The sequence below is a fragment of the Vitis vinifera genome, chromosome 17, assembly GCF_030704535.1.
Source record: "Vitis vinifera cultivar Pinot Noir 40024 chromosome 17, ASM3070453v1".
Taxonomy (NCBI): Eukaryota; Viridiplantae; Streptophyta; class Magnoliopsida; order Vitales; family Vitaceae; genus Vitis; species Vitis vinifera.
In genome coordinates this window covers 18,840,590-18,858,939 of record NC_081821.1, presented here as the reverse complement: position 1 = coordinate 18,858,939, position 18,350 = coordinate 18,840,590, and the positions used below count along the sequence as shown (strand labels likewise).

General features: G+C 30.6%; 2 protein-coding genes across 2 annotated transcripts in view; both read right to left on the bottom strand.

Annotated features, from left to right (window-relative positions):
• The window catches only part of LOC100240822 (uncharacterized protein At4g15970), a 30,492-nt gene extending 26,961 nt beyond the window's left edge, over positions 1-3,531 (bottom strand). Inside the window, exons 1-2 of the mRNA XM_059733999.1 lie at positions 3,310-3,531; positions 1,501-1,866 (exon numbers count right to left, since the gene is read on the bottom strand). Of these exons, the coding sequence (XP_059589982.1) occupies positions 1,501-1,866; positions 3,310-3,531 (588 nt within the window). The remainder of the gene's footprint in view (positions 1-1,500; positions 1,867-3,309) is intronic.
• A 10,079-nt stretch (positions 3,532-13,610) lies between these two features.
• On the bottom strand, positions 13,611-17,967 carry LOC100263084 (uncharacterized protein At4g15970). Its single transcript, XM_002270757.5, has 4 exons — positions 17,725-17,967; positions 16,634-16,999; positions 14,703-15,181; positions 13,611-13,859 (listed from the first exon to the last, which is right to left on the bottom strand). The coding sequence occupies exons 1-4, from the start codon at positions 17,884-17,886 to the stop codon at positions 13,826-13,828; spliced, it is 1,041 nt and encodes a 346-aa protein (XP_002270793.2). The 5' UTR covers positions 17,887-17,967; the 3' UTR covers positions 13,611-13,825.
• Positions 17,968-18,350: the final 383 nt, after the last annotated feature.

Genomic DNA, 18,350 nt, shown 5'->3' with positions numbered 1-18,350 from the left:
CTTCAAAATGTTGCAATCACTTTGATCCACCCCTCAACAAAAATTATGGGCCTATTTGTTAACTATTTTCAAAAACAATTTATACTCTTCAAAAAAAAGGAAAAAAAAAAAAGAAAACACATTTGTCAACCAAAAAACATAAAACAATTTTATATTCTTAAAATCAGAAACTTAACATGGTGTTTTTAGATAATGTTTTTTTATTTGTTTTCACTCGTTCTCTATGTGTTGTTTTAAAAATTAACTATACAAACATGTAAAATGATTAAAAATAAAGCACTAAACATAAAAGTTATTTTAAAAACATTTTAAAATATAGAAATTAACAAGTTAAAAATATTTCAGGTTCTAAGCAGACATTTGTTTGACAACATATTAGAAAACAATTTTCAAAAATTGTTCTTTTAGAACTATTCTAAAAAAAAGTTAGCAAATAAGGGCCATATATACCCTGAGAATTCCCATTGAAAGGAATCCATATACTCAAAGTGAATTGTTAAGTGCACTAAGAAAAAGGCTAACTTCATTAATAAAGTACATAATATACTAAAAGGGACTAATAGAAAGTGAGGCCACATTAGATTCATTAAAGGCTTTATAGTAGTTTCAAGAGTTGATAAGGACATTGACAAAGATGTTGCTTACTGACCCTACATAAATGACATCCTTGTATATTTAGGTAAGAAGGTTTTGGAACTTGCTCAAGATGCTACATGAAAAACCACTAAGGCATATTATAGAATCTTCTAGAAGAGTTTGGAGTCCTCTAAAAGTGTTTACTCCTATATGAAGTTGGATAAAGGAAACATTGTGGAAAATTTTAAATTAAGGTAAGAGCTAGTAGTATCTAGAATGCTCCAGAATTACATAGTGTACCTAGCGTAGGATGGTTATAGAGTCTGCAGAAACCCATACATTTTAGAATATTTCTTAGGGGCTTATAAATAGGGAAAGCCCTTGTTTGACCAAGCCCTTGTATGGAATCTTTCAAAAATAAAAAATAGAATGTCTTTTTAAAGGTTCCTTATTAAAACAAATTTGCATTCACTCAAGCTTTCCAGTGTATTATCTTTCTTTGTTCAAGTGTTTAACGTCTTCATTTCTTAGATATCATCTAGCATGGGTTGGAAAGGTTAAATTTTATGTTTTTTTATTTTTTCTTAACCTCCTTATAACTACTTCAAATCCTTAGTCATATCAATGTGCTTCAAACTCAACATCTTGACAAACTTTTACGGAGTCTCAAAATTCTCCTTCTGAATCGCTTTGAATCATTTTACTTCTATTGCACTTCATAGCATCAGAGAATTGAAACATCTGCATTCTACATGCTACATCTAGTAATAATATAAACATAATGTTAATGGTTTGAAAATAATCAAGCATTAAACTAGTCATCGTAGCTACCATTATCACATTAAAGCATATTCTGATAATATTACGATACAATAAATAGTTCATATTATGACGGAGAGAGAAGAGAAGAGAAGAGAGTAATACCGTAAAGATGAAACTATAGCCCATGGTAAGAATAGATCGCAAAAAATCAATCCTTCTCCACATCATCTCCAAATAGTTAGGGGTGGAATAGTATGCTTCTCCAGAAAAATCAACCCCTTCTGTTTTGAGAGCATAACAAAGAGGATGTAAAGCCAAGCATCGAGCATATGACTTTTGGTCCAATGCTATGATCACCAAATGATTTAAAAGCCTCTTGGTGTTGTTTCCAATATGAAAGCTCTCAAGAAAGAGATCGAGTAATGAATTATTTGCTGCCCATGCTCCATTCACAGTTGTCAAAATGACAGTTTTATCTCCCATGGCTGCCTTTTCCAAAACTATATCCAACGGAGATTCCTTGAGCTCCTAAAATTTTAGTTAAGAATTAGTCACTAATAGAATTTAATTATAAACAAAGATATTTACTGTTTTCCTTTATTATACTTATATAAATATTTAAATTATAAGGTTATAATTTCATTTATCATAATAATGAAACAAAATTGTTATGTAGGATAATGGCAGGATACAGAAGGAAGGCATCCCTTCAAATTTCATATTAGTGTAATGGTTGTATGTTATATAGTCTTCAATGCAGGACTCTTACATGTTTGAATTAATTGATTCGCCTACCAGCCTTTTCATTACTCTCTCTCAAAAGGATAAATCTAGTATTAGTTCTAAATATAATATGCTTAGCCTATACAATGTTAATACAACACTTGAAGCAAAATATTTGCATCATGTCGTTTTGCTATATATATATATATATATATATATATATATATATATCTTATACTCATAACCTCCTTTCACATTGCATTATTCTTTCAAAAAATAAAAATAAATAAATAAATAAAGGAAAAGTAAGTCAACCATAATCAAACGTTTTGAGTAATAATAGTATGTACTTTCCTTGGCACAATATACTTTTGCCTAGTGGCATTGTTCGTATGCCCTGGGATGCTTTTCTAGGCACTCATGTTGATGTACATTGTGCGTGTTATGTTGCTCTTGTTGCAAGCATTGGGGACTTATATCATGGATCTTTGATATAAGTCCATCCCCAATTTTTAGGTAGGATTTAAAAAAAATTAAAAATCCTAAAGAGTGTAGAGATTTTAAGGTTAATCATGTTATTCTTGTATCCCTCAACGATACTTTTGGTAAATTTATGAATCCCTTGAAAATATATTTGTATATTCATGGATCATAAGTCTAACCATCTAAGTCTTGTTATATTTGGACCATATTTGTCCCAAGAGAAAATTTTGAATAGATTGAGAAATATAGGTGAGAGGTTCACATAAACCGTTCCAAGTAGTTATGTTTCTCAAACTTTTGGGACTTTTTTTTTTTTTTTTAATATATATATATACATACTATATTCCAAATTATTTATATATAATATTAAACTCCCAAAGGAATCCAACTATATAATTTTCAACTCATACAAAAATTTTGAAATTATGAATGAAAAGCAAAGTGGTTCAACTAAGATAGTTTTGAATCACTTGAGTTTTTTGAAATTTTGGCTGAGTATTTTAATTTTAATTTCGATAAAATCATATCTTCAAAAAACGATTTCAAGATTAAAGTTCACATCTCCTATATGGAACAAAGTGTCATATTTCCCAAAGATGTCTTATAAATTTCTTGTTTTTATAATTTTTTTTTAAAGTGTCTTAACATTATCAGAAATCTTTTACTTGGATAAAAATAAAGACTAGGATATGAGTATAGTAAACATTCAGTTCCTGTTTTAAAATTGTAGAAATTTGATATGTATCATATAATAAAGTTGCTCACCGATCTAGAAATCAAGGCGGGTAGAAATTGGGAGGAATAGGCAGACTTGTGTAGGACCATGCCAGGAAGCACAACAACAGCCATAAACAACATGATCTTAGCGATCCGGTACAGGCGGCGGATGTCCACCCCCGAACTATCCAACAATGTTTTCTCTCCGCCACCACCACCACCACCACCACCACCACCTCTGCCGCCACCACCGGCACCGCCTGTAATCATGGTATTCTTAATTTGGAGAAGCAATGGTGAAGGGGGGGCCGAGTTTTTCTGTATTGTAAGTAGCTTATGAAATGATGAAGAAGATAAGTACATTGATTGGGGGCTCTTAAATTTGTCAGGTAGGTACGTACCATATTAATGCATGCAATAGGTCGATTCTTGTAATACAATTATGAAGAGGAAGTAAATAGCTAGCAATAAACATGGATGAAGAGTGGAATTTACTGTACATCAGAACAGCTTTCATTTTGGCAGATCATAATGGACCAAGTTGCATGATATGTATAAATGAACTCGTACACACCCAATCAATGGATATCTATACAAAATAACCCAACCTAAATCCAATTCAACATTTATATGGTTTATGTAATGAGTTTCAATATTTGGATTGGATTTGAATTATATTATTTTAATTCAAACTTAATTTGGATTAGCCTCAACTTAAGGTTTACATGACTCACATCTAACCCATAATTTTTTTTTTTAAATATTTGTAATTTATAGTATATAATAATATTTATTTTATTTATTTTTAAAAATTTTTAAAGAAAGAATATCAATATTATTTCATCTAGGCATAAGTGAAAATCCAAAAATCAATCAAAATTATCTAATCCAAGCAAAACCGATCAAAGTAATTTGGAATGTCATATTAGACTAGTCAAATTAATTTTTAAATCCAATCTTTATATTTTGGGTAAAAAATTTATAAATATATCAAATTGGTTTTAAGTACTTTTCAAAGTTTGGTTGGATTCAATTTTTTTTTCATCAATAAAAGGTTGGTTTGTTTTTTATTCAAGTATAAATTGACCAAGTTGGTTTGTTTAACTTTTCCTCTAAAGGCCAATCAAACCATACCTTTTTACATCCATAATTTCATGTTGATAGAAAGATCCTGAAATATTATCTATTTGCTATTTAAATTATAGTATAATCAATGTTTTTAGAATCGGACTGGTCACTGAACCAAAAAAGTTGACGGTTCACGGTTCATTGGTCAGACTGGTGGTCAAACCGTGGTTGAACCAATAACATTATATATATATATATATATATATATATATATATATGTTGTCAAGAAATGGAATAGATGTTGTCAAAATTTAGATAGAATTTATTATTATTTTTTTAATTTTAATAATATATATATATATATAATTAAAATTTTAAAAAAAATTCTATCTAAAATTTGACAACATCTACTCCATTTCTTGAGTTTTTCATAAATTTTTTTTACCTATAGAAGTCATCAATCATCATATATCATATATATAACACAATATAAGATGTTATACATTCATAATGTCAGTAAACCTAATATTTATCAAATAATCAAACCATTGTTATCCTACGTCCAAATATAAGCAATAAACCAACAATTACCAAATTATCAAAGAGTTGTTAACTTAACACATTATCCATAATATATAATACAAATGTCAACTACAACACTTAAATAGATACTCAAAATATAACATGTCAATGTTTGATTATTCATGAAGATTTTTTCATACTAATAAATATAAAATTCATGTCCTCATTCATTTTGGAAATTGGAATATGGAGATTGAAAATGAGCATTTGGAAAACCAAAGTTCTCCACATCAAGCCCATCTACAACCATGCCACCACCATCCTCATCATCTACAAAAATATTGAATATCTATCAACAAGAAATCACTTTTGAAGAAAAAAAAATATAATTATTGAACTTTTATAAGTTTAAATATTTTACTAACCAATGGAAGAACTTGAACCTTCCAATTCATTTATTGAAATTGACCATTCTTCATATAGAATATTTTCCAAATCTTCAACATCTAGCTCCACTGGTCGATCCTCATCAACTATCCAAAAATCGGTCTCATCAATGCATGCATAGTCAATGGGATCATAGGTTCTTTTCTTGTTATAGAACCTAAAAAAGAAAAGCGTATAATTATTCATAATTGTGAATGAAAGAATTTAAATTCAAAACAACTAAGAAAGCATTTATACCGATTTTTTAGCCGCAAATTGTAATAAATGTATACGAGACCATTAAGTCTTTGATGTTCCAATCTATTCCTTCTTTTGGTATGTATACATTCAATGACACTCTAATTCCTCTCACCTCTAGAAGACAGTGCAGTTTGGCTCAATATTTAAATAGCCAACTTTTGCAATGTGGTGCATTGTATCCATGTAGCCTCCACCATTCATCTAGTTACCATTTTCACATTAAAAATAAGAAAAAAAAAATCATTAACAAGTTTAAAATATTAAATAGTAAGTAGGTAACTAATGAAAAAGAACAAGCACACTAATAAATTAAAATTATCTTTGACTAGGTTGAAGTACTTCACGTGAAGAATAAGCAAGGTCTCTTTCAAAACTTCCCAATTGATCACGAAACAACTTCATTTCATTTCATTCATCGTATCAAGCTTGCCTTCCAGAACTTTCTAATCAATAACATCCATGACGCCTCTAATAACAATTGGCTTATTACAAAAGTATTTCTAATCATATTAGAAACATGGATTCAACTAATAAACTGCTAAATGAATGTTTTTTTTTAGTTGTTGATCCCAATGTTGCTTTATGATCTCTATATAAGGCTTGTATAGTCTTTTGTTCTGGTTAAATAATTTCTTGATGCCCAAACGACCCTATACATGCCTTCATACACATATCCCATCAAAGGCCTCTCATCACAATCAACAATACGCAATAAGTGCATTAGTGGAGACATAAGATTCACAACAATCAAACAATCATTCCCAAATCTATTATCCAAGATGATGGAAACTACAGCTCTGCTTTTATTATCCCTTGAATATCTAAAGTCCATAAAGAACTTGCTAGTCACCAAAGCTTGCAAGTCATGTTTATGATCACGAAGACTCTTGAGAGCAATGAATATAGCAGCAAAGCGAGTTGCACCAGGTCGGAGAATTTCTGCCTATCCTTCTCTTTTTCTCAACAAACTTAACCAAGCAACATGAATATACACAAAAATTGTCACATTTGATGCACGTCTTATAAGTTTAGCAACATGGTCCATCTTACCAATATCCTTAAAGATCAAATTAAGACAGTGAGCTGCATAAGGTGACCAATTGATGTGTTTATGCTTCTAAGAAATCAATCTCTTTGTGGCCACATAATTTGTTGTATTATCAATCACTACATAAACTACTTTGAGTGGACCCACCCATTCAATCACCTTACCAAATAACTGAAACAAATTAGTTGCATCCTTGACAATATCTAAAGCATCAATAGATTTCATAAATGATATTCTTTCAGGACAATACATAAGGAACTTGATGAGTGTTCTTTGTCTATTATCTGTCCAACCATCACCCATTATTGTACACCCAACTTTTGCCCAAATTGCACGATAAGAGTCCACAAGTAACTAAACTTCCTTCTTGGCATTCTTTAAAAGATTAACCCGCAACTGATGGTAATTTGGACCTTTATATCCAAAACCAATTACAAATATAATATCCAACATTGGATTGAAGTAGAAGGAATTCACAACATTAATAGGAATGCATGCCTCATAAAACAATCTCCCAACTACCATATCTGCTCTCTAAATAGCTTTTTTTCCTAGCTAATACACTCTTCATGGAAGGTTGAGCTCCTTGAGTATTTCTTGGTGCAAAATATTTATCCAATGTTGATTTTTTTTCTTTTTCTACTACTAGCTACCATAGGATTTTGCATTTCTTGAACCTCTTCTTCACCTTTTGTCATATCACTCTCAAATTGTGACACATTAGGACCATAAGAATTTCTATATTCATATGCTTCTTGGGCTACTTTCTTGGAATTCACAAACTCTTGCAAAGAATTTTCCATTCAAAATCTAACATCAAGAGGAATCGATTTACATGGACCAATATCCCCTTTCACTCCAGCAAGGTGTTGCTTAATTCTATGAATACCCCCACCTTTTGCAAACTTTTTATAATACAAACAAACAAGAGCTTTCCTTCCATTTTTATATCTTTCTTCATAAACATGCTCCCATGCAGGGTCAATCTTGTCTCTAGTTGTTTGTGAATTAGTACTTGAATTAACCAGAGGATGAGGTCAAGTTTGATTACATATTTTTATTTCTCTATCAAATTGTAAATAAAAATCACAATTTCAATCATAAAATTAAATAATCAAGTCATTGAAAATTTAATTTAAAAAAAAAATCAAGTCATCAACAATTTAAAAAATCAAAGAGTTCAAATTTATAAAATTTTTAAAAGAAAATTTTTTCAAAATGAGAAATTTACTTTCAAATCAAATATTTATTTAAAATTTAAAAATCAAGATTTTATATGAAAACTAACAAATTATTTTAATTCCTAATTTTTAACTTTTCAATAAATTGAATAAATTAAAATGTGCAATAAATAAACAAAAAAAATGAAAAAATTTATAAATATTAAATATTAAATATTAAATATTAAACATAACATCAAAATTATAAACAACAAAAAATAAGACATTAAATATAAACGTAAAAATTATATTTTAAAAAATAAAAATGAAACCTTTTGCTACTGTCGGTGGAGCTAGGGCAACCACACGTCATGGGTACAAGGCTTTGCTGGGTTGCCGGGGGGGGAGGGGGGGGGGGGGAGAGAGAGAGAGAGAGAGAGAGAGAGAGAGAGAGAGGTCTTATACTCATCAAAATGACGTCGTTTTGTTATTGGGAAAAAATAAATTAAATTGGTTGAACTATCTGGTTCGTCTAGTTCGAACAGTGTCATTCTGATTCAACCATTTTTCGACTCAATTCACTAGACTAAACATGGAACTGTGACTAGAAAATGGTAGATATAGTTGGATCGGTAGTGACATCCGACCGACCAGTGGCTGGCGATAGTAGCTTAATGAGAGCTAGCAGCTAGGACAGTCATGCATGGGGAGGAGGGGGAGTGAGTGAGAGAGAGAGAGGTCGGTCTTATACTCATCAAAATGACGTCGTTTTGTTATTGGGAAAAAATAAATTAAATTGGTTGAACTATCTGGTTCGTCTAGTTCGAACAGTGTCATTCTGATTCAACCATTTTTCGACTCAATTCACTAGACTAAACATGGAATTGTGACTAGCAAATGGTAGATATAGTCGAATCGATCGATCTGGTTCGGTTTTTTTTTTAAAAAAAAAAAATTGTGTGAGCTCAGTCCAATCCAATTTAAAGCCATATAATATGATCAATCCAACTAACCCATGAATAACTTGATTGATATCTAATAGCTTAGTGCCCCATAACACATCAACACAGATATTGGGCTCTGACGTGATGGTTGGTGAAATTGGGCCCAATTACAAATTAAGATGATCCTAGTCGACACTAGGCCACGACCTACCATGCCTCATTAAAAATTTTAGGGAAAAAATGTAAATCTTTGTTGGCGTGTCATGCTAGTGGCCAACAAAGTCGTCGATATATTTGAAATATCGGTTTAGCCAGACCAATACATAAAATATCGGCCTTTGCCTTTGTGTCCTTGAGCTCAATTTGAAACTAAAAAAAAAATGATAATGGATTGAGCTTGAGTTTAGTATATTTATATATCCCAAATCTATGATTTTGAAAACACCATATTGATTTTTCAAAAAAAAAAAGTATTGTCCATTAATATTTACACTTTAGCTAAGGAATAAAAATATTTAAATTTTAAAATATCAATATATACCATTTTTTAAGATAAATTTAATAAGCATTAAAATAAAATAAATCAATTTTTTCTCTATTTTGAATTCTATGTAAAAACATATATTTAATATTGTGGATCCCGCATTTTGGTTCATGCACTTCCACTCGATGGCGAGCTTGATTTTTATTTGAAAATGATTTATTTTTATTTTTTTAGAAAAATGACTTGGAGTCGCGACTTATTTTTGTTTTATTTTTAAAGGGTAAACAAAATAAGAAAGAAAACCCTAAGCGAGACTCTTTATTTTGGAAAATGTGATTTGTGAAAAACCAAGTCGAGCTCGGGGGTTAGGTTACTTATTAGGAAGGTACGGTAAAAACCGTAACACCCTTTTAAGTCCCTAAAAATGGGTCTCTACTAATAAAATAAAGTAATCATGACAATTAATAAAGAGATAAATGAATATCAACATGATCATGCACCCATGAGAATTAAAACACGCATAAAGAATGGCTAGAGTGAGAGCGGGTGTGTACCTTGACATCAAACGACAGTGCAGTATCGGGAAATGGGGTTAGTGCACAATGATGATAACATTGATATCCCTTTTTGTGCAATGCATATCCAACAAACACACATTGCAATGCATGGGAAGTTAACTTGGTGCGTTGGTGTTTGCGTAGATGCACAAATGCCACACAACCAAAAACACGAGGAGGTAGATTTGGGACAATTGGGGCAACTACGGCATTAGTAAGAGCTTGGAGAGGTGTTTGGAAGTTAATTGAGCTGGAAGGTACCCGATTGATCAAGTATGCGGCAGATGTGATTGCTTCTCCCTAATAAGATGTCGGTGTTTTTGCTACATGAAATAACTTGACAAATGTATATTATAATGGATGTGGTGTTTCATGAAGATTCAATGTATTTTTCATCTGAGTCTGAACTTCAGGGAGAGTACCATAAGGAAATTTAGACTCTCGATTATGATTATCATATCTCTGAGGAGAATGAATCTGGACAATCTAAACTAGTGAACCAGGAAGCGGGTGAGTTGGATATGAGTGGTCAACAATTTGGGTCTGAAGATGTCTTCACTGAAATACCAAACCAATCGTCATCTGTTGAGGGTGTTCTTAATTTGGAACCTGATCCATTCATGAAACGGTTACCACTTCGTCATAATAGAGGTATTCCTAAACCCACATATGAACCTAAATTGTCTACCAAAGTCAAATATCCCATGAGCAACTATGTGTCTAACCATCGTTTGTCTGAATCAAATAAGTCATTTGTAAATCAATTATCTACTGTAGCTATTCCTAACAGTGTGCAGGAAGCCTTAGCTAATCCAAGGTGGAAAGCAGCCATGAATGAAGAGATGAAATCATTGCAGAAAAATGAAACATGGCAACTCGTAGAATGTCCACCAGGAAAGAAGCCAGTTGGGTGTCGTTGGATCTATACTGTGAAATACAAGGCAGATGGTATTATTGAACGATTTAAAGCAAGACTAGTAGCAAAAGGGTACACTCAAACTTATGGAATTGACTACACAGAGACATTTGCACCTATAGCTAAGATCAACACAGTTTGAGTATTACTGTCTTTAGCTGCAAACCTAGATTGGCCATTACAACAGTTCGATGTGAAAAATGCCTTTCTGCATGGCGAGTTATCTGAAAAAGTATATATGGATCTTCCACCAGGATGCATGGTGTTAGAAAAGCAATGTCAAAAGGTGTGCAAATTTATCAATTTGAAGAGAAAAGTGATGAGAGGAAGCGGGTTTAATGGGTATGAGTGAAAAGCGGATACGTGGTGTTAAAAAATGGACATGTGAGGGTATGATGACAGATTTTGATGAGGGGTAAGGTGGAATGTGAAGGATGAAGAATGGGTTTAATGGGCATTGGAATATAGGTATGAAGGATGGGTATATGTGGAGACGGGTGTGAGGAAGTTAGTGAGAAATGGGTTTAGAAAGAATTGGTGCCATGCATGGGTATGGAAAAGAAGAGAAGAATGGGTTAGTTTAAGTGGGATGAAGGATGAATGAACATTGAAAGATGGCCACGGGTGCGTGCAAGAGGAGAGGTGGTGAGGAGGAATGGATTTGGTGTGGTGATGGGTATATAGATTCTTGTGAGGGTGGGAGGTGGAGTGTTTCATGTAGCCATGCATGCATGCACCGCATGCATGTGGGGAATACCCTGCACGCATGGCAAAAGCTTGTTGGACTCGCATTCATAAAGATACTTCTAATGTTCAAGACATAGAAAAGCAGATGGCTTACAGCACACAACATAAAAACGCAAGTATTGTTGGCACATAATGCATGTGGGGTCCTCGCTTCCCCAGGAACTATTTCAGCAACAGGTCAGAAACAAATGCTCTGCTATGCTTGACTACCATAGTTCCCTTCAAATGTGTCATCCATGCCCATGTGAGAAGAAGGGAACTGAACACCATCAATATCACCAGGATAGTTATCAATACTTTCCATAGAGTTTTCATTTTTACTTAATTTAAACTTTTTTGGACCTCATTTAAGTCATATTTCTTGAAAGGTACTAATTTTATAATAGTACTTATTTGGTTTCTTAGGGAAAATTTTAGAAAAAAAAACTTTTTATTTGGCCAATGAAAAATAAAAAAGAAAAGATTTTATTTTATTTTTCTAATGCATTCTAAAATTTTAAACTTTATTTTACTTTTGAATATTTTTCCTACCTACTCAAGATAACAAGAATGATTTAGGGGGAAAAAAGGGTTTTGAGTTTTTTTATATTTTTATTTACTTTCGTGATCCTCTAACTAGTTTAACTCAATCTTCTTATATAAATAATGCCCCTTGGTTAATTCATTTGTATTTATGTGGCATTTTATTTTCATGAAATCAAATTTTTGCTTCTGTGGCTTTTTGTTTTTCATCATACCTCATTGTTTATATCATTTGTTCTATCCTTTGTCTTTGTCATCGCATTTCTTTCTATGCCATGAGTGATGATCTTTCACATTTCAATGAATGGAAGACGATCATGTCCCTTTTCACTTCTATCTCATGGGCATTGGTTTGGAGATCCTTAGTTTAGAAGGTCAACTTGTCATAGAGAGTTCATGTACATCATTATTTGAGAGTATATCCATTTCATTATGTATTCTTAGTGGAGCTCGTTTGTTGATATTTAGAGAATGTGCAAGTAAAAATAAATAAAAATAAAAAAGCAAAAAAAAAAAATGGAGGAAAAAAAGAACAGAAAAGAATAAGTGCATGTATGTATGTATACAATGTCATCCTTCATTGAGGTTGCTTTATTTTCCATTTGAATGACCTTTTCCGTTTTGTTTTTTTTTTTTTCTTCCTCCCCAATTCTTCTTGTGTCCCCAATTTGTATAAGTCACTTTTCTTAAATGAAAACAAATTGAAATACTTTTGTAAATAAAATTATAAAAATTCATTTTTTTTAATAGTAAAAGCAAGTAAAAAAATAATTTTGGTGCCCAAATTGAAATTTTGTAATAAATTCTTTTGATACAATAATTGTAAATAATTTTTTTTAAAAAAAAAATTGAACACAAATGAAATTGAGAAAATAAATTGACTCTTTTTTGTAAATAAATAAATTGAAATCATTAATTCAAAATCATTTTTAATAAAATCCTTTGAAATTTCTTAAAAACTATTTTTTTTTAATATCATTTTTTCTAATTAGTTCAATAAATCAATTTGCCTAATTCTATTGTTATTGTCTTGTACATTCTTGTAATTTTATTTTGTCATCATTTTTGTGTATATTATTTCATTCTTTTAATATTGGTATTCATGATTGATTAATTAATTAATTGTCATAATTCCCTTAATTTGTTTAGTAGAGACCGTACGTATACGAGCTTAGAGGGGTGTTATGACTCATCACCGTACTTTCCCAATAGGTAACTTGACCCCCAAATCCAAATTCGGTTTTTGCAGACATGTCTTTTCCAAATAAGGAGTCACATAGAGTTTTCTTTCTTGTTTTGTTTTCCTGTTAATAAATAAATAAATAAATAAGTGGCGACTCCAAATATTTTTTCAAAAAAATCAAATTTTCAATAAATAAAAAAGCGAGTATCATTGTCAAGTGGGGATACACGTGAAAAATACGGGTCAATATTTGTATAATTATTTTTAAAAAGTCCTTACAAAACAAGTGAAAAAAAATAAAAAACAATTAAAAGATATTCTCTAAAAACACTATATTTTATGTTATTAAGAACAAAAAAAAAAAAAAAAGTTTTTATTGCCAAACAAGTTTTCATGATATTTTGTTCTGTAGAACATAAAATTGTTTTAAAAAATAGTTATCAAACATGTTGTGTTAGTAAAAGTAATGCAAAACTTATGTAACATAATCACACGTGGTACAAGATTGTGTAATTACATCTTAATAACACATCAAACTTATAAAATGAAATACAATTTAATGTCACCATAAGTGTTTAAAGAAGAATTCAATTAAATAACTACAAAAATAAAAATAAAAATGGAAACATGAACAAACCAATCTATAAAAGCTAATATGCTTCTTGAACCCAAAAAAATACTTGTGCAATACGAGAAATAGTTGCTTCCCTTATCAGCATTGGTCTTCTATGGTGAATGACGCTCATGGAAGGATTTAAGACTGGATGTCAGCAACAACAAAAAATAAAATAAAAATAATGTACCGGCTAAATAATTAAATAATAAATAAATGAATAAATGAATAAATAATGTCATTATATCAAAGTGGGTTTGTTTACAATTTAATAAATTTTAAATGTTGAAACTCTTACATGAAAAAAACGTCTCACCAGGAGTTTAAGTTAGGTGAGAAAAAAACTTAGGCATTAAATCCTTTTTGATAAAAAGATGGAGTCGGTGTTTGTTTTTTTTCTTAATTTTAAATAGAATTTAAAATTAAATAATGTTAAACATTACATTGTTTGTTTTTATAATATTTTATTTTTATTAAATATTAAAAATTAAAAAAACCAACACATTACTTTTTTATTTAAAATAAATAAATATTTTAATTTTGGTTGAATAACTTTTTCTATTCAGCCAAAATTTTTTAATAAGTCATAAAAGTAAAACAAACAAATAACTTAAAATTTGAAAGAAAATTACTTTTAATAAAAAAGTAAAAAACCGAACACGCTCTTAATCTCTTTTAATAGATAGAAAGGGATTTTAGAGAGTCAAAAAGTTGCACCTAATATTATGCATAAATTTAATTGGGAAGAGATTTTTAGAAGATTTTTTATTTTCTTATTTTAAAAAGTTTCTAGCTAAAAAAAATAAAGGTAAGTGGTTTCCTTATATTTGGATACCATGAAAACAAATGAGGAAAAAATATTATTAAAAAAATGGAGGAAAAAAGTAAAACATACTCCCCCTCTCTTTTTTTTTTCTTTTTTTTTTTCTTAAAAAGGTGAAAAAAGTTTTAAAAAAGGTTAATTAAATATTTTATATATATAGTACGTACCTGCAGTTTTGTGGAACCGTCCAAGATGATGAAGTTGAATTTGTATTTGGTGTGAATGACGTAAATTTTCTCCAATCATGAAGCATAATTCCAAGATCATGAATTTTGTTACCAAGTCCAACACAGCAATTTGCATGCATAGTGCAAACGAGATTAAGATCTTTGCTACGCTGACAAAATCCACCAAAGTAAGCCGTATCCAAGAACCTCATTTTCAATCCAATCTTAGTTATGAATGGATCATGCTTAATCTTATTAAGTACATCTTGATCATGATTCCCTGGATAATTGACCCTCGAGGAGTACCAAAACTTATAAAATTTAATGGTTCGATCATTGGATTTCACATACGTAAAACCTCCATTTGGTGAGTTGTTTACATCACTGGAGTTGCCATTGAAGTAGTCACATGCAATTTGAAAATCAGCCTTCGAATCAAAACGTTGGAATGGGTCTCGAAACCACATAATATCGGCATCCTAAAACAAGACATAATTAGTTATATCATTAAAAAAATTAAAAATTGTATTATTTATATGATGCCGAAAATGTAAGAAAAATAATTACATCGTCATCTTAACCCATTTATGCTTTCCTAAGCTTATCCGATTAAAGGGTTTCCATTGTCATCCCTAGAGTTAACTCCCTTATTCCACCTTTTATATATAGAATTAGAGCAAGATGCATAATGAAGATGACCCATTAAAAATGAGAGATATAAGCCTTATCTTTAGGCTTTTCACAAATTAAAGAATACGATGAACGATATATGTTTATTTCATCAATTTACTAAGCCAAGATGTAAGCCCAAAAATGGAAACTATATATGAGAAAGAGTGTTTGAGCGATGTTGGCCTTATTTTTAAACTTTACACAAATTAAAGAATCAAATTACCAATGTATGTTTATTTCATCAATTTATTAAGTCGAGATGTAAGCCTTTAAAGAATTAGATTACCAATGTATGTTTATTTCATCAATTTATTAAGTCGAGATGTAAGCCTTATTTTTAAACTTTACACAAATTAAAGAATTAGATGACCAATGTATGTTTGTTTCATCAATTTATTAAGCCAAGATGAAAGCCCAAAAATGGAAACTATATATGTGAAAGAGTGTTTGAAAGATATAAGCCTTATTTGTAAACTTTTCACAAATTAAAGAATAAGATGACCGATTTATCTTTATTTCATCAAATTATTAAAGTCAGATGCAAGCCTGAAAATGGAAACTACATATAAAACAGAATGCTAGAGAGCATGATATATTGTGTAGACTTAACTCTTACAAACTTAAATTTTTAGAAATATTGGTTATTTAATATGGTATTAAAATATTGTATAGTGGGAGGTCATATACTTGAACCTCACTAAATAATATTTTTTTTCCCTAATTTATTAAAGCTCAAAAGAGACCGATCGTGGTTGTTTGTCTATGACCACATGCGGGTATGGGGTTGTACATGGACCATAATATATATCATGTTCTCTAATACCCTCTCTTGCCTCCATTTTTGGGTTTACATATGGGTCCCTCACGTGCACTACCCTCCATTTTTTGGACTTATACATGGACTTAATAAATTGAAAAAATAAACATGAAATGATAAACCTTCCATTAAATAAGAATCTAATATCATGTTGAACAACCAGTTCTAAGTCGATAATACAAATCATGCTTTTCAACACCCTCCCTGATGTGTAATCTTTATTTTTTAGGTTTACATGTGAGTTTAATAAATTAAAGAATAGGTTTCAAATTCTTGATTTCAGAATATTGGTCGTTGCACCGTAAATGTGTTAGAAGGAAAAAAGAAAAAGTTGCATATGCCCTAAAACATTAAAAATTTGTAGCCCTACATGTAATGTGAAACCTTCCCCCTTTAAAAATCTATGTAAAAAAATCAAGAGAGGGAGGAATAGTAGTAGTACCGTGAAAATGAAGTTGTATCTCATCTTAAGTACAGAACGCAAAAAATCAATCCTTCTCCACATCATCTCCAAGTAGTCATGACTCATAAAGAAGGCTTCCTTTGAAAAATCCATCTCTTTGGTTTTGAGAGCATAACAATGGGGATGTAAAGTTGTGCATCGAGCGTACGCCTTTGGGTCCAACGTTATAATCACCAAATGATTCAAAAGCCTCTGGGTGTTGTTTCCAATTCTGAAGCTCTCAAGAAATAGATCAAGTAATGAATTATTTGCTGCCCATGCTTCATTCACTGTTGTTAAGATCACAGTTTTGTCTCCCATTGCTGCATTTTTCAGAATCTTATCTAATTTATATCCCTCCTTCCCCTAAAACATTGTTAGAAATCAAACTAATTAGTCAAAATTCTTCCAAAAGTCATAGAATTCCCACACGTGTATTATAAAATATTATTTATTTATTTTTATATTAGTGAAAACTCAAAACAAAATCAAATAAAATTTGTAAATTTTTTATTTAATTTTCACAATAAAAAGATAAATAAATAAATAAATAAATAAATGTGTTTCTCTTTCAATCCACTAAATAGTTAAACATCACTCTCAATCATATAAAAGATTGGTAATTGACCACATATTTTGCCCTATACTTTTTCTCCAAATTATCTAAGCTTTTTTTTAAATAAATATTAACAAAAAAAAAAAAAAAAAAAAAACAAAGGCGATTTTTCTCAGCTAAATTTCTCTCTTTTTGCTAAGCCAAAAAAGAGAAAAATCTTCTTGAGATGCTTCCTTTTTTTTTTTTTCTTTTTTTTTCTCCAATGAATTATTTAATTTCCCACAATAGCTTAACTCAAAATTTAAAAAAGGAAATATATAGCCCTGTTATTTTCTGCTAATGAATTATTAAAGTCCACAAACAGATACAATTTTCATATAAAAGAATTTGCCCATAAAAATTCATCTAAAAATTACCCTTAAAACATTTTATTTTTCACATGAATTTGCCCATAACTCATTCTATATATATAAAAGAACACAAAAAGGTCAAAAAACCCTCAAAAAAGAGTAGGAAGAAGAAGGGAACTACCAACCTTTGCAGAGATGGGTAGAAACTGGAAAGAGAAGGCAGAATTGTAGAAGAAGAAGCATGGAACCACAACAAAGGCAGCCGTAAACACTGTAATCTTAACGATTCTTCTGAGGAGGGTGGTGTCGTACGACGCCGTTTTGGCTTCGCTTGTAATAACTTCCATGGCGTCTGTGCTTCTCTGTGGAAGTAATCTTCTTCTCCTTACCCCAATGAACGAATATCGATTGCGCTACCGAATTTGTACGAAATGAGTAAAAACAAAAATAAAATAAATGAAGTCTTAGATAGTGAAATTGACAATGAAAGGCCCACTCACATGACACTTATGTATTTATTTATTTATTACTTATAATAACAAAATCAGAAGACTTTTCTAATTCTTTGTTTGCTTGTATGGCTTGAATTGCCAACAGACTTTTCACTTTCACATACTTTTGGTTTATTTTGATGGTTTGAATTCCCAAACACATGATTCCCATGGAATTTTCCTTTTTCTTTTTTATTTATTAAAAAAAAAAACTGATTTCTTAAAAATGATCCAAACAAGGTCTTTAACACTACAGTTTGATTTTCTGTGGAGTTTATGATCTAGAAATAGAATTGATACCAATTAAAATTATATGTTTT

Coding starts and splice junctions, on each gene's coding strand:
- LOC100263084 (XM_002270757.5), bottom strand. CDS start 17,886: ATGGAAGTTATTACAAGCGAAGCCAAAACGGCGTCGTACGACACCACC. Junction 17,000..17,724: donor TTCTACCCATCTCTGCAAAG/GTTGGTAGTTCC, acceptor ACAATGTTTTAG/GGGAAGGAGGGATATAAATT. Junction 15,182..16,633: donor GATACAACTTCATTTTCACG/GTACTACTACTA, acceptor GTCTTGTTTTAG/GATGCCGATATTATGTGGTT.